General features: G+C 48.5%; 1 protein-coding gene across 1 annotated transcript in view; it reads left to right on the forward strand.

Annotated features, from left to right (window-relative positions):
• Positions 1 to 5505: 5505 nt before the first annotated feature.
• The window catches only part of cmc1 (C-x(9)-C motif containing 1), a 19792-nt gene continuing 9910 nt past the window's right edge, over positions 5506 to 15387 (forward strand). The window contains exons 1-2 of the mRNA XM_064946881.1: positions 5506 to 5616; positions 6289 to 6381. Of these exons, the coding sequence (XP_064802953.1) occupies positions 5598 to 5616; positions 6289 to 6381 (112 nt within the window). The 5' untranslated portion in view covers positions 5506 to 5597. The remainder of the gene's footprint in view (positions 5617 to 6288; positions 6382 to 15387) is intronic.

The raw sequence follows: 15387 nt of genomic DNA on the forward strand, positions 1-15387 counted from the left end.
ATGGGGAGGGGAGGCTCAGGTCTGGCCATGGGATGGGGAGGGGAGGCTCAGGTCTGGCCATGGGATGGGGAGGGAGGCTCAGGTCTGGCCATGGGATGGGGAGGGGGGGAGGCTCAGGTCTGGCCATAGGATGGGGAGGGGAGGCTCAGGTCTGGCCATGGGATGGGGAGGGGAGGCTCAGGTCTGGCCATGGGATGGGGAGGGGAGGCTCAGGTCTGGCCATGGGATGGTGAGGGGAGGCTCAGGTCTGGCCATGGGATGGGGAGGGGAGGCTCAGGTCTGGCCATGGGAAGGGGAGGGGAGGCTCAGGTCTGGCCATGAGATGGGGAGGGGAGGCTCAGGTCTGGCCATGGGATGGTGAGGGGAGGCTCAGGTACGGCCATGGGATGGTGAGGGGAGGCTCAGGTCTGGCCATGGGATGGGGAGGGGAGGCTCAGGTCTGGCCATGGGAAGGGGAGGGGAGGCTCAGGTTTGGCCATGGGATGGGGAGGGGAGGCTCAGGTCTGGCCATGGGATGGGATGGGGAGGGGAGGCTCAGGTCTGGCCATGGGATGGGGAGGGGAGGCTCAGGTCTGGCCATGGAATGGTGAGGGGAGGCTCAGGTCTGGCAATAGGATGGGGAGGGGAGTCTCAGGTCTGGCCATGAGATGGGGAGGGGAGGCTCAGGTCTGGCCATGGGATGGGGAGGGGAGGCTCAGGTCTGGCCATAGGATGGGGAGGGGAGGCTCAGGTCTGGCCATGAGATGGGGAGGGGAGGCTTAGGTCTGGCCATGGGACGGGGAGGGGAGTCTCAGGTCTGGCCATGAGATGGGGAGGGGAGGCTCAGGTCTGGCCATGGGATGGGGAGGGGAGGCTCAGGTGTGGCCATGGAATGGTGAGGGGAGGCTCAGGTCTGGCCATGGGATGGGGAGGGGAGGCTCAGGTCTGGCCATGGAATGGTGAAGGGAGGCTCAGGTCTGGCAATAGGATGGGGAGGGGAGTCTCAGGTCTGGCCATGAGATGGGGAGGGGAGGCTCAGGTCTGGCCATGAGATGGGGAGGGGAGGCTCAGGTCTGGCCATGAGATGGGGAGGGGAGGCTCAGGTCTGGCCATGGGATGGGGAGGGGAGGCTCAGGTCTGGCCATGGAATGGTGAGTGGAGGCTCAGGTCTGGCCATGGGATGGGGAGGGGAGGCTCAGGTCTGGCCATGGAATGGTGAGGGGAGGCTCAGGTCTGGCAATAGGATGGGGAGGGGAGGCTCAGGTCTGCCCATGGGATGGGGAGGGAGGCTCAGGTCTGGCCATGGGATGGGGAGGGGAGGCTCAGGTCTGGCCATGGGATGGGGAGGGGAGGCTCAGGTCTGGCCATGGGATAGGGAGGGAGGCTCAGGTCTGCCCATGGGATGGGGAGGGGAGGCTCAGGTCTGGCCATGAGATGGTGAGGGGAGGCTCAGGTCTGGCCATGGGATGGGGAGGGGAGGCTCAGGTCTGGCCATGGGATGGGGAGGGGAGGCTCAGGTCTGGCCATGGGATGGGGAGGGGAGGCTCAGGTCTGGCCATGGGATGGGGAGGGGAGGCTCAGGTCTGGCCATGGGATAGGGAGGGGAGGCTCAGGTCTGCCCATGGGATGGGGAGGGGAGGCTCAGGTCTGGCCATGGGATGGGGAGGGGAGGCTCAGGTCTGGCCATGGGATGGGGAGGGGAGGCTCAGGTCTGGCCATGGAATGGTGAGTGGAGGCTCAGGTCTGGCCATGGGATGGGGAGGGGAGGCTCAGGTCTGGCCATGGAATGGTGAGGGGAGGCTCAGGTCTGGCAATAGGATGGGGAGGGGAGGCTCAGGTCTGCCCATGGGATGGGGAGGGGAGGCTCAGGTCTGGCCATGGGATGGGGAGGGAGGCTCAGGTCTGGCCATGGGATGGGGAGGGGAGGCTCAGGTCTGGCCATGGGATAGGGAGGGGAGGCTCAGGTCTGCCCATGGGATGGGGAGGGGAGGCTCAGGTCTGGCCATGAGATGGTGAGGGGAGGCTCAGGTCTGGCCATGGGATGGGGAGGGGAGGCTCAGGTCTGGCCATGGGATGGGGAGGGGAGGCTCAGGTCTGGCCATGGGATGGGGAGGGGAGGCTCAGGTCTGGCCATGGGATGGGGAGGGGAGGCTCAGGTCTGGCCATGGGATAGGGAGGGGAGGCTCAGGTCTGCCCATGGGATGGGGAGGGGAGGCTCAGGTCTGGCCATGGGATGGGGAGGGGAGGCTCAGGTCTGGCCATGGGATGGGGAGGGGAGGCTCAGGTCTGGCCATGAGATGGGGAGGGGAGGCTCAGGTCTGGCCATGGGATGGGGAGGGGAGGCTCAGGTCTTGCCATAAGATGGGGAGGGGAGGCTCAGGTCTGGCCATGGGATGGGATGGGGAGGGGAGGCTCAGGTCTGGCCATGGGATGAGATGGGGAGGCATCCTGTCCTTCTGGACATGTCACTATCTGTGGGACTAGATCGGTCCAATTAAAATTTTGGTCTTCGGTGAAGGTAGGTGGGTAGATACTAGGAGATGGGGAGGGGAGGGTCAGCACTTTTATTTCTATGACTGATCAAAACTAATTTTCTCTTTGCTCTCTGGTCTCTCTGCAGCAGACATATGGTGAGCAATATTCTTGGAACATTGAACTGCGATATCAAATGTCATTACATATAGAATCGCGCATGAATCATGATGCAGTGGCAAGAAACAGTATGTGAACCCTTTGTAATTACCTGGATTTCTGCATAAATTGGACAAAACATTTGATCTGATCTTCCTCTAAGTCACAACAACAGACAATCACAGTCTGCTTAAACTAATAACACACAAATTATTGTATGTTTATTGTCTATATTGAATACATCATTTAAACATTCACAGTACAGCACTTTGAGATATCAGCTGATGTACGAAGGGCTATATAAATACATTTGATTTGATTTGATTTGACAGTGTAGGTTGTAAAAAGTAAGTGAACCCCCTAGACTAATGACTTTTCCAAAAGCTAATTGGAGTCAGGAATCAGCTAACCCGGAGTCCAATCCCGGAGTCCAATCCCGGAGTCCAATCCCGGAGTCCATACCCGGAGTCCAATCCCGGAGTCCAATCCCGGAGTCCAATCCCGGAGTCCATACCCGGAGTCCAATCCCGGAGTCCAATCCCGGAGTCCATACCCGGAGTCCAATCCCGGAGTCCAATCCCGGAGTCCAATCCCGGAGTCCATACCCGGAGTCCAATCCCGGAGTCCAATCCCGGAGTCCAATCCCGGAGTCCATACCCGGAGTCCAATCCCGGAGTCCAATCCCGGAGTCCAATCCCGGAGTCCAAACCCGGAGTCCAAACCCGGAGTCCAATCCCGGAGTCCAGACTTTAGTCCAATGACAGGTACAATAGCAAAAATCAAAGGACGTGCAACCTAGTCACAGCAACACTGTATATTTTATGTTACCTGATCGATGTTTATGTCTGAACCTACAGCCTGATAGATGTTTATGTCTGAACCTACAGCCTGATAGATGTTTATATCTGAACCTACAGCCTGATAGATGTTTATATCTGAACCTACAGCCTCTGTCTGATAGATGTTTATATCTGAACCTACAGCCTGATAGATGTTTATGTCTGAACCTACAGCCTGATAGATGTTTATATCTCAACCTACAGCCTGATAGATGTTTATATCTGAACCTACAGCCTCTGTCTGATAGATGTTTATATCTGAACCTACAGCCTGATAGATGTTTATATCTGAACCTACAGCCTCTGTCTGATAGATGTTTATATCTGAACCTACAGCCTGATAGATGTTTATATCTGAACCTACAGCCTCTGTCTGATAGATGTTTATATCTGAACCTACAGCCTGATAGATGATTATATCTGAACCTACAGCCTCTGTCTGATAGATGTTTATATCTGAACCTACAGCCTGATAGATGTTTATATCTGAACCTACAGCCTGATAGATGTTTATATCTGAACCTACAGCCTGATAGATGTTTATATCTGAACCTACAGCCTGATAGATGATTATATCTGAACCTACAGCCTCTGTCTGATAGATGTTTATATCTGAACCTACAGCCTGATAGATGATTATATCTGAACCTACAGCCTGATAGATGTTTATATCTCAACCTACAGCCTGATAGATGTTTATATCTGAACCTACAGCCTGATAGATGTTTATATCTGAACCTACAGCCTCTGTCTGATAGATGTTTATATCTGAACCTACAGCCTCTGTCTGATAGATGTTTATATCTCAACCTACAGCCTGATAGATGTTTATATCTGAACCTACAGCCTGATAGATGTTTATATCTGAACCTACAGCCTGATAGATGTTTATATCTGAACCTACAGCCTGATAGATGTTTATATCTGAACCTACAGCCTGATAGATGCACACACACATGATCTCATCAACGTACTGCTCCACAACCATGCTGCAGACAAACACACACACACACACACACACACACACACACACACACACACACACACACACACACACACACACACACACACACACACACACACACACACACACACACCACACACACCCCCATCTACCAGTGGAGGTGACAGACTTGCTGTGGTCCCATTTTGCACCCAGCTCCTTGTCTCATGGTCGTCTCGAGAATAAATTAAAAAAAGCAGCTGCACGTGATTTCTCTCTCTGGTATTTTCTTTTGATATAGATGGAAGAGGGGGGGGGGAGAAGAAAAAACAAACTCTCTGCCACCCCACCTTTCCTCTTCTAGTGGGCTGAAAGGAGACGTGGTGTTTAATGTTGAGAGGTCTGTGTGACAACTGACGGAAGAAAAACAGACAGACAGACGGACTGCCTGACAGACAGACAGACGGGCGCTCTGCTTCTGTTGTTGTTGTGGTGGTCCAGGTGTGACGTCCATTACATGTCAGACCAGTCGTAGATACACCAGACACCGATACACAAACACCTGTGTTTGACTTCCAGACTGCCAGTCTAGAGTCTACAATAGGCCTCCACTTCACAGGTGTGACTGTGGTCAGCATCCAGCATGTGGCACAGTGACTGTGAAGAAGAGACTCCAGCACCACCTTGACTGCAGCTGTGGTCAAAGCTGAGGTACTTTTAGGTGAAGGTTGTCATTTCTATCTTATACCAAGTTGTTAACACCAAGTACTGGATATTCTCTCACTCTCTCTCTCTCTCTCTCCCTCTCTATATATATATATATATATATATATATATATATATATTTTTTTTTTTTTTGTAGGATGAAAGCCTGTTGGATATCAGATGAGCTGCCACTGTCAACTCTTCGTTTGTTGTTGAAGACAATACATTGAGTTATTCACTTTGTAGATCCAGTCTCATTTAAAAATGATAATTGAACCATTATTTAACTTGACAGTTATGCGTGATGGACAATGTAATACACGTTTTAAGTTGTATACGCTTCCAGACAAGCCCTTTGTAGTTTAGAGTTGGTGGAGAATTGTGGGGATTGTAGTTCGTTCCACAGTTGAGTGACGCACACGGAAGTAACGTCGTTAAGAAGAAGAGGTCACTTTGCTTCTGTTTTGTAATGTTTTGATTCAGCAACACTGCTGATAATTATGGAAGCAACCAAAGCAGGTATTGTATAGACAATATGTTGAGTATCATTTTCCTATGTCGCTTTTACGGCATCGGTATAGTTGTAAAGCATCTGTAGAAAAGTGTGTGGTCATACGCACATCTTTAAAAACACAACGTTAGGTTCTGGGCTAACAACGTCTAGTGAACAACAAGAAGGCCCCGCCGCACACTGTCAAAGCTCCCAATTCACCGACGACATTTCCATCCCGACCCGGATCTTCGTCGAATCGAAATGTCGTCGGTAAAGCGGTGGATTGGGAGCTTTAACGGTGTGCGGCGGGGCCTTCTTGTTGTTGTCATGGTAAGCAAGTGTCGTAGCCGATTAAACTTGAATTTATAACTGAGTTTTATTCATCTACAAGTCACGTAGCTGTCATTTTGGATATTTAGAGAGCCATCTACGTCGACCTCTTTTAAATTGTTTTCTGACATACTCACAATTTTTTTTTGCTATTATACTTCTAATCTTCGACGTTCATTGTTTACGTTCTCAGAAACGACTGGGCGAACTAGACGTTAACTCTATAGTAATCCAGTGTCTACTGTGTCTGTTTAGCTAGCTAGTTTGATGAATATGCTAGCCCTGGTACAGCAGGGTAGCTATGACTGAGAGAGTGTGTGTGTGTGTGTGTGTGTGTGTGTGTGTGTGTGTGTTGGGTTGTGTTTCAGAGGAGCCTTTCCTGAGGCATGTGGAGACGGATGTACTCATCCCCAAGATGATGAGGGAGAAAGCCAAGGAGCTCTGTGCTGAAAAGGTTACAGGTGAATATCTGAGATTTAATAAAAACTTGTGTTAGCTAACCTGAACGAATGCTTAGGCTTCAGGTCAGTGGGCTTACAGTCTTTTGGCACCCAGGCTATATGGGCTGGAACCCAGGCTATATGGGCTGGAACCCAAGATATATGGGCTGGAACCCAGGCTATATGGGCTGGAACCCAGGCTATATGGGCTGGAACCCAGGCTATATGGGCTGGAACCCAAGATATATGGGCTGGAACCCAAGATATATGGGCTGGAACCCAAGATATATGGGCTGGAACCCCGGCTATATGGGCTGGAACCCAGGCTATATGGGCTGGAACCCAGGCTATATGGGCTGGTACCCAAGATAGTCACAGAGATACAGTTCAAGTCAGAAGTTTGCACACACCTTAGACAAATGCATTTAAACTCAGTTTTTCATAATCCCTGACATTTTAATCCAAGTAAACATGTCCTGTTTAAGGTCAATTAGGATCACCACTTTATTTTAAGAATGTGAAAAGTCAGAATAATAGTCGAGAGAATGATTTATTTCAGCTTTTATTTCTTTCATCGCATTCCCAGTGGGTTAGAAGTTTACATACACTCAATTAGTATTTGGTAGCATTGCCTTTAAATTGTTTAACTTGGGTCAAACATTTCGGGTAGCCTTCCACAAGCTCCCCACAATAAGATGGTGAATTTTGGTCCATTGCTCCTGACAGAGCTGGTGTAACTGAGTCAGGTTTGTAGGACCCATTCCTCCTGACAGAGCTGGTGTAACTGAGTCAGGTTTGTAGGCCCCATTCCTCCTGACAGAGATGGTGTAACTGAGTCAGGTTTGTAGGCCCCATTCCTCCTGACAGAGCTGGTGTAACTGAGTCAGGTTTGTAGGCCCCATTCCCCCTGACAGAGATGGTGTAACTGAGTCAGGTTTGTAGGACCCATTCCTCCTGACAGAGCTGGTGTAACTGAGTCAGGTTTGTAGGCCCCATTCCTCCTGACAGAGCTGGTGTAACTGAGTCAGGTTTGTAGGCCCCATTCCTCCTGACAGAGCTGGTGTAACTGAGTCAGGTTTGTAGGCCCCATTCCTCCTGATAGAGCTGGTGTAACTGAGTCAGGTTTGTAGGCCCCATTCCCCCTGACAGAGCTGGTGTAACTGAGTCAGGTTTGTAGGCCCCATTCCTCCTGACAGAGCTGGTGTAACTGAGTCAGGTTTGTAGGCCCCATTCCCCCTGACAGAGATGGTGTAACTGAGTCAGGTTTGTAGGACCCATTCCTCCTGACAGAGCTGGTGTAACTGAGTCAGGTTTGTAGGCCCCATTCCTCCTGACAGAGCTGGTGTAACTGAGTCAGGTTTGTAGGCCCCATTCCTCCTGACAGAGCTGGTGTAACTGAGTCAGGTTTGTAGGCCCCATTCCTCCTGATAGAGCTGGTGTAACTGAGTCAGGTTTGTAGGCCCCATTCCCCCTGACAGAGCTGGTGTAACTGAGTCAGGTTTGTAGGCCCCATTCCTCCTGACAGAGCTGGTGTAACTGAGTCAGGTTTGTAGGCCCCATTCCTCCTGACAGAGCTGGTGTAACTGAGTCAGGTTTGTAGGCCTCATTACTCCTGACAGAGCTGGTGTAACTGAGTCAGGTTTGTAGGCCCCATTCCCCCTGACAGAGCTGGTGTAACTGAGTCAGGTTTGTAGGCCCCATTCCTCCTGACAGAGCTGGTGTAACTGAGTCAGGTTTGTAGGCCCCATTCCTCCTGACAGAGCTGGTGTAACTGAGTCAGGTTTGTAGGCCCCATTCCCCCTGACAGAGCTGGTGTAACTGAGTCAGGTTTGTAGGCCTCCTTGCTCGCACACGCTTTTTCAGTTCTGCCCACAGTTTTCTATAGGATTGAGGTCAGGGCTTTGTGATGGCCACTCCAATACATTGACTTTGTTGTCCTTACGCCATTTTTCCACAACTTTGGAAGTATGCTTGGGGTCATTGTCCATTTGGAAGACCCATTTTTGACCAAGCTTTAACTTCCTGACTGATGTCTTTAGATGTTGCTTCAATATATCCACATAATTTTCTTCCCTCATGATGCCATCTATTTTGTGAAGTGCACCAGACCCTCCTGCAGCAAAGCACCCCCACAACATGATGCTGCCATCCCCGTGCTTCACGGTTGGGATGGTGTTCCTTGGCTTGCAAGCCTCCCCCTTTCTCCTCCAAACATAACGATGGTCATTATGGCCAAACAGTTCTATTTTTGTGTCATCAGACCAGAGGACATTTCTCAAAAAAATATGATATTTGTCCCCATGTGCAGTTGCAAACCGTAGTGTGGCTTTTTTATGGCTGTTTTGGAGCAGTGGCTTCTTCCTTGCTGAGCGGCCTTTCAGGTTATGTTGATATAGGACTTGTTTTACTGGGGATATAGATACTTTTGTACCTGTTTCCTCCAGCATCTTCACAAGGTCCTTTGCTGTTGTTCTGGGATTGATTTGCACTTTTCACACAAAGTACGTTCATCTCTAGGAGACAGAACACGTCTCCTTCCTGAGCGGTATGGCAGCTGCGTGGTCCCATGGTGATTATACTTGCGTACTATTGTTTGTACAGATGAACGTGGTACCTTCAAGCGTTTGGAAATTGCTCCCAAGGATGAACCAGACTTGTGGAGGTCTAATCTTGGCTGATTTCTTTAGATTTTCCCATGATGTTAAGCAAAGAGGCACTCCGTTTGAAGGTAGACCTTGAAATACATCCACAGGTACACCTCCAATTGACTCAAATGATGTCAATTAGCCTATCAGAAGCTTCTAAAGCTATGACATCATTTTCTGGAATTTTCCAAGCTGTTTAAAGGCAAAGTCAACTTCGTGTATGTAAACTGCTGACCCACTGGAATTGTGATACAGTGAAGTAGGTGTCCTAACCGACTTGCCAAAACTATAGTTTGTTAACAAGAAACTTGTGGAGTGGTTGAAAAACGAGGTTTAATGACTCCAACCTAAGTGTCTGTAAACTTCCGACTTCAACTGTCTATCCAAAGTTCACCTCCGCTGTTTAGAGGTCTCTACCTTCCCAGTTACAAGCTCAAGCAAAGGCCCTATGAATGCCCTGAGCCATGCCAGAGTATTAATGGATACCTCTCCTGTTGTGTTCATCTGGCTGTCATGCCTGGTCTGACAACCAGTCAGAAGTAGATGACCCGACGAAGGGGAAAAAAAGACAGGCATTTTCTATCGAGACCAAACCTGATATGGTGGTTAAATATGAATATTCCTCTTGATACACTTCCTCTTTTCTGTCCCCAACGCCTTTTTCTGAAATAGCAGTGTTACTGCTGCCTTTATTATAAGGAGTACAGGCTGCTGATCTGATTGTGTGTTATAGCGCTCAACACCTCGGCCTGACAGAAACGCCCTCTCCTGTTTCACAGGAGCATACTGGAAACGGACTGCAGTTAAATGTTCTCCTTAACATCTCTGAATTCACTTTATGCTGCAGGCATCAACAACATGGTTATTTATTTTTAACCTTACGGAGTCTCGGGGTCGCTGCAGAGCATTTCCAGGGCAACGGAGAGATGCTGAGACTCTGACATACATTTTTTTAAAGTGAAAAAAAATTAAAACAAAAAAACAATGATTGCAAAGTTAAACAAACCATTACAACTCGATGCATAAAGACTTTTAACAATTTCCACCATTTTTTTAAATATTTTTTTTACAAAAACACATTTTCTTGAAGAACAGTGCATGACACCAGCAGAACAAACCGTCAGTCTGTTACCAAAATGTACACTGTTCAAGTAAAAAAAAAAATATTTTTTTGTAAAAATGTTCTTTTGAAAATCGTTAAAAGTAATTGTGCATAGAGTTGTATTGTTTGTTTTTTAAGTTAGCAATCATTGGTTTTTGTTTTGGCGTCCATTTTAAAAGTGAAAACGGCTCTGCAGCATTCTGTTACTTTGGGATTGCCCAACAGCAACTCTTGGTGCTGCGTAGGTGCTTCGGTTGTGGTTAGGCCTAAAGTCTGTCCTCTTCATCGTCTGAGGCGGCACGCCTGCTGCTGCTCGCCCAGAGAGACACAGCCCTCGAGGTGACAGGGCTGTGGAAATCCCCTTCTGGTCTCCTCTCTGCCCCCTCCTTTTCACACCTTCGCCCCAGCTGCTGTATTGCCTGCATACTACTCTATTTGTATTACTGATGCTTGCAGTGGCTGTTTGCTCTGGTTCTGCCCTGGTTCTTCCCTGGTTCTGTCACGTGTGTCCTTACTCCTCAGTACTGCACTGATTAGATCAGCTACTTCAGAACAGTCAAACGTGTCCTCAGTACTGCACTGATTAGATCAGCTACTTCAGAACAGTCAAACGTGTCCTCAGTACTGCGCTGATTAGATCAGCTACTTCAGAACAGTCAAACGTGTCCTCAGTACTGCACTGATTAGATCAGCTACTTCAGAACAGTCAAACGTGTCCTCAGTACTGCGCTGATTAGATCAGCTACTTCACAACAGTCAGCTCTCTGTATCTCATCACATACAGTGGGGAGAACAAGTATTTGCTACACTGCCGATTTTGCAGGTTTTCCTACTTTCAAAGCATGTAGAGGTCTGTAATTTTTTTTATCATAGGTACACTTCAACTGTGAGAGACGGAATCTAAAACAAAAATCCAGATAATCACGTTGTATAATTTTTAAGTAATTAATTTGCATTTGGTCCTGGTCAAAAGTTGTGCACTGAATAGGGTCTCCGTTGGGAGGCTGCCTCTGAGATCACTGTCACTATGGTCCTTTCTGTCACTGTGTTGGGTGACTGCTGATGTGTGATGCGATACCCCCCCCCCCCCCCCCCAGTACAGTCCTCTGAGATCACAGTCACTTTGTTGGGTGACTGCTGGTGTGTGATGGGATACCCCCCAGTACAGTCCTCTGAGATCACAGTCACTGTGTTGGGTGACTGCTGATGTGTGATGGGATACCCCCCCCCCCCAGTACAGTCCTCTGAGATCACAGTCACTGTGTTGGGTGACTGCTGGTGTGTGATGGGATACCCCCCCCCAGTACAGTCCTCTGAGATCACAGTCACTGTGTTGGGTGACTGCTGATGTGTGATGGGATACCCCCCCCCCCAGTACAGTCCTCTGAGATCACAGTCACTGTGTTGGGTGACTGCTGATGTGTGATGGGATACCCCCCCCCCCCCCCCCCAGTACAGTCCTCTGAGATCACAGTCACTGTGTTGGGTGACTGCTGATGTGTGATGGGATACCCCCCCCCCCCTCCCCAGTACAGTCCTCTGAGATCACAGTCACTGTGTTGGGTGACTGCTGATGTGTGATGGGATACCCCCCCCCCCCCCAGTACAGTCCTCTGAGATCACAGTCACTGTGTTGGGTGACTGCTGATGTGTGATGGGATAACCCCCCCCCCCCCCCCCCCCCCAGTACAGTCCTCTGAGATCACAGTCACTGTGTTGGGTGACTGCTGATGTGTGATGGGATACCCCCCCCCCCCCCCCCCCAGTACAGTCCTCTGTGTTTCTGTTCTGCTGATTTACATTAGTCACACTGTTCTGCCTCGTCAAATTGCTTCTGCAGGTTTTCCTGCGTTGGGATGAAAGCAAGTCGTGGTGATAATCACGCTGATCAGAACAGGGAGGTTATTATGGTGGGTTTACATACCAAATGGCTCCCTATTCTCTACACAGTGTACTGCTGTAAGGGCTCTGGTCTAAAATGTTGTGCACTTTGTAGGGGTTAGGATACATTGTCATTTTGGGATGCGTTCCATTGTTGTTTATGAGACGCTGGAGACGAGGGGGGGGGGGACGACGACGACGAGGCTAATTAAAGTCTGGCTAACAGCATGAAGAGACGAGGCTAATTAAAGTCTGGCTAACAGCATGAAGAGACGAGGCCAGGACCCTTCACCACCTCTTTAACACCACCAACACAATGGCACCTTTTCATCCACAACACCTTGATATCAATTAGAAAGGATTGACAGGGAATATCTTGGTGTTTTTAGAAAATCTCTGTAGTCCAACTCAGTTAGGCCTAATGGCCAACTCCACCTCTGTATGATTCACTTTGCACTCAGCTGTTTGTCAGGGTCTCAACTGCTTTTTGGCGAACATCGTGTATTTTTTTAATGAAATGGTTAGAAAAGGAGAGTCTTTGTTAAGTTGACCATCTCAGCCCTAAATGTGTCTTCTACGGTCAAACTAAAAGAGGCACACCAAGTTCTGTACGTCATTCAGAGTAACTATAGACCTGGTTGGTTTACAGAGTTCTGTACGTTATTTAGAGTCAATATAGACCTCGTTGGTTTACAGAGTTTTGTACGTCATTCAGAGTAACTATAGACCTCGTTGGTTTACAGAGTTTTGTACGTCATTCAGAGTAACTATAGACCTGGTTGGTTTACAGAGTTCTGTACGTCATTCAGAGTAACTATAGACCTGGTTGGTTTACAGAGTTCTGTACGTTATTTAGAGTAACTATAGACCTCGTTGGCTTACAGAGTTCTATACGTTATTCAGACTAACTATAGATCATTAGTGTTGAGCGATTTAACAGCCATTTCCTATTTCTTCCGGTTATTAAACAACTACTTGACCGATGTCGGTTCAATTACTTGAATTCCATTTAGTTCGTTTTTTTTTGGGAGCCCAAATAATTCATGAAAGAAATCAGACTAAAGACCGTACAGTATGGGGAGCACATAGCGCTAGATGGCCTGGCTGGCTGCTAATGCCTGAGCAGAGATCAGATGATTTTACTTTAAAGAATGAAAAAGAACAGTTAGCGGCAGGGTAGCCTAGGGGTTTAGAGCGTTGGACTAGTAACCGGAACGTTGCAAGTTCAAATCCCCGAGCTGACAAGGTACAAATCTGTCGTTCTGCCCCTGAACAGGCAGTTAACCCACTGTTCCTAGGCCGTCATTGAAAATAAGAATTTGTTCTTAACTGACTTCCCTAGTTAAATAAAGGTAAAATAAAAAAAATAAAAACTAAGTAAAATACAAAACTGAAATGTTTTATTTTTTTCATTGTAATTTCCTGTTCTATTGATGTCTACCCAACGTGGGCCTGACAGAGACAGACAATATCATATTTTCAATGTTTTGGAAATTGAATGTTCTCTATTTTCACTAAATCATTGTAACATTATTTCATAATACGTTATCAAAACCGAAATCGAAAACCGTGATGATTTAAAAAAATAAAATGCAACCGAAACTGAACGAACCTCCAAAAAGCCCTAATGGCTCAGCACTATTCTATATGTATGGCCTCTCCTCTGTGAATAGAAAGCCCTATTGGCTCAGCACTATTCTATATGTATGGCCTCTCCTCTGTGAATAGAAAGCCCTATTGGCTCAGCACTATTCTATATGTATGGCCTCTGTGTGAATAGAAAGCCCTATTGGCTCAGCACTATTCTATATGTATGGCCTCTCCTCTGTGAATAGAAAGCCCTATTGGCTCAGCACTATTCTATATGTATGGCCTCTCCTCTGTGAATAGAAAGCCCTATTGGCTCAGCACTATTCTATATGTATGGCCTCTCCTCTGTGTGAATAGAAAGCCCTATTGGCTCAGCACTATTCTATATGTATGGCCTCTCCTCTGTGTGAATAGAAAGCCCTATTGGCTCAGCACTATTCTATATGTATGGCCTCTCCTCTGTGAATAGTTTACATTGTGGACTGTTATAATGGACCATGCCAGACAGATAGGCCTGGTCTGTTTGAGGGACAGTTATACTGGACCATGCCAGACAGATAGGCCTGGTCTGTGTGAAGGACAGTTCTAATGGGCCATGCCAGACAGATAGGCCTGGTCTGTGTGAGGGACAGTTATAATGGACCATGCCAGACAGATAGGCCTGGTCTGTTTGAGGGACAGTTATACTGGACCATGCCAGACAGATAGGCCTGGTCTGTGTGAAGGACAGTTCTAATGGGCCATGCCAGACAGATAGGCCTGGTCTGTGTGAGGGACAGTTATAATGGACCATGCCAGACAGATAGGCCTGGTCTGTTTGAGGGACAGTTATAATGGACCATGCCAGACAGATAGGTCTGGTCTGTGTGAGGGACAGTTATAATGGACCACGCCAGACAGAGGCCTGGTCTGTGTGAGGGACAGTTATAATGGACCATGCCAGACAGATAGGTCTGGTCTGTGTGAGGGACAGTTATAATGGACCATGCCAGACAGAGGCCTGGTCTGTGTGAGGGACAGTTATAATGGACCATGCCAGAGAGATAGGCCTGGTCTTTGTGAGGGACCGTTATAATGGACCATGCCAGACAGATAGGCCTGGTCTGTGTGAGGGACAGTTATAATGGACCATGCCAGACAGATAGTTACACTGGTGCCAATGTGGACAGAAACACCAACCACAAGTATGGCTAGATATGATGGAGTCTCCTTTGTTTTACCTCAGCCTGGTGGAAGAGGAGACACTGGGGCTGTGATAAGATAAGAGGCCTGTCAGTACTCACTACGGTAGTATCTACTCTGACCAGGCTTGTCACCGTGTGGCAGAGATGCCTAGCAGAGACCGTATGGTTGGCTGTCCCCTCTCCCTCTCAACCTGGTGGAAGAGGAGACACTGGGGCTGTGGTAAGATAAGAGGCCTGTCAGTACTCACTACGGTAGTATCTACTCTGACCAGGCTTGTCACCGTGTGGCAGAGATGCCTAGCAGAGACAGTATGGTTGGCTGTCCCCTCTCCCTCTCTCTCTCAACCTGGTGGAAGAGGAGACACTGGGGCTGTGGTAAGATAAGAGGCCTGTCAGTACTCACTACGGTAGTATCTACTCTGACCAGGCTTGTCACCGTGTGGCAGAGATGCCTAGCAGAGACCGTATGGTTGGCTGTCCCCTCTCCCTCTCTCTCTCAACCTGGTGGAAGAGGAGACACTGGGGCTGTGGTAAGATAAGAGGCCTGTCAGTACTCACTACGGTAGTATCTACTCTGACCAGGCTTGTCACCGTGTGGCAGAGATGCCTAGCAGAGACAGTATGG

The sequence above is a fragment of the Oncorhynchus masou genome, chromosome 29, assembly GCF_036934945.1.
Source record: "Oncorhynchus masou masou isolate Uvic2021 chromosome 29, UVic_Omas_1.1, whole genome shotgun sequence".
Taxonomy (NCBI): Eukaryota; Metazoa; Chordata; class Actinopteri; order Salmoniformes; family Salmonidae; genus Oncorhynchus; species Oncorhynchus masou.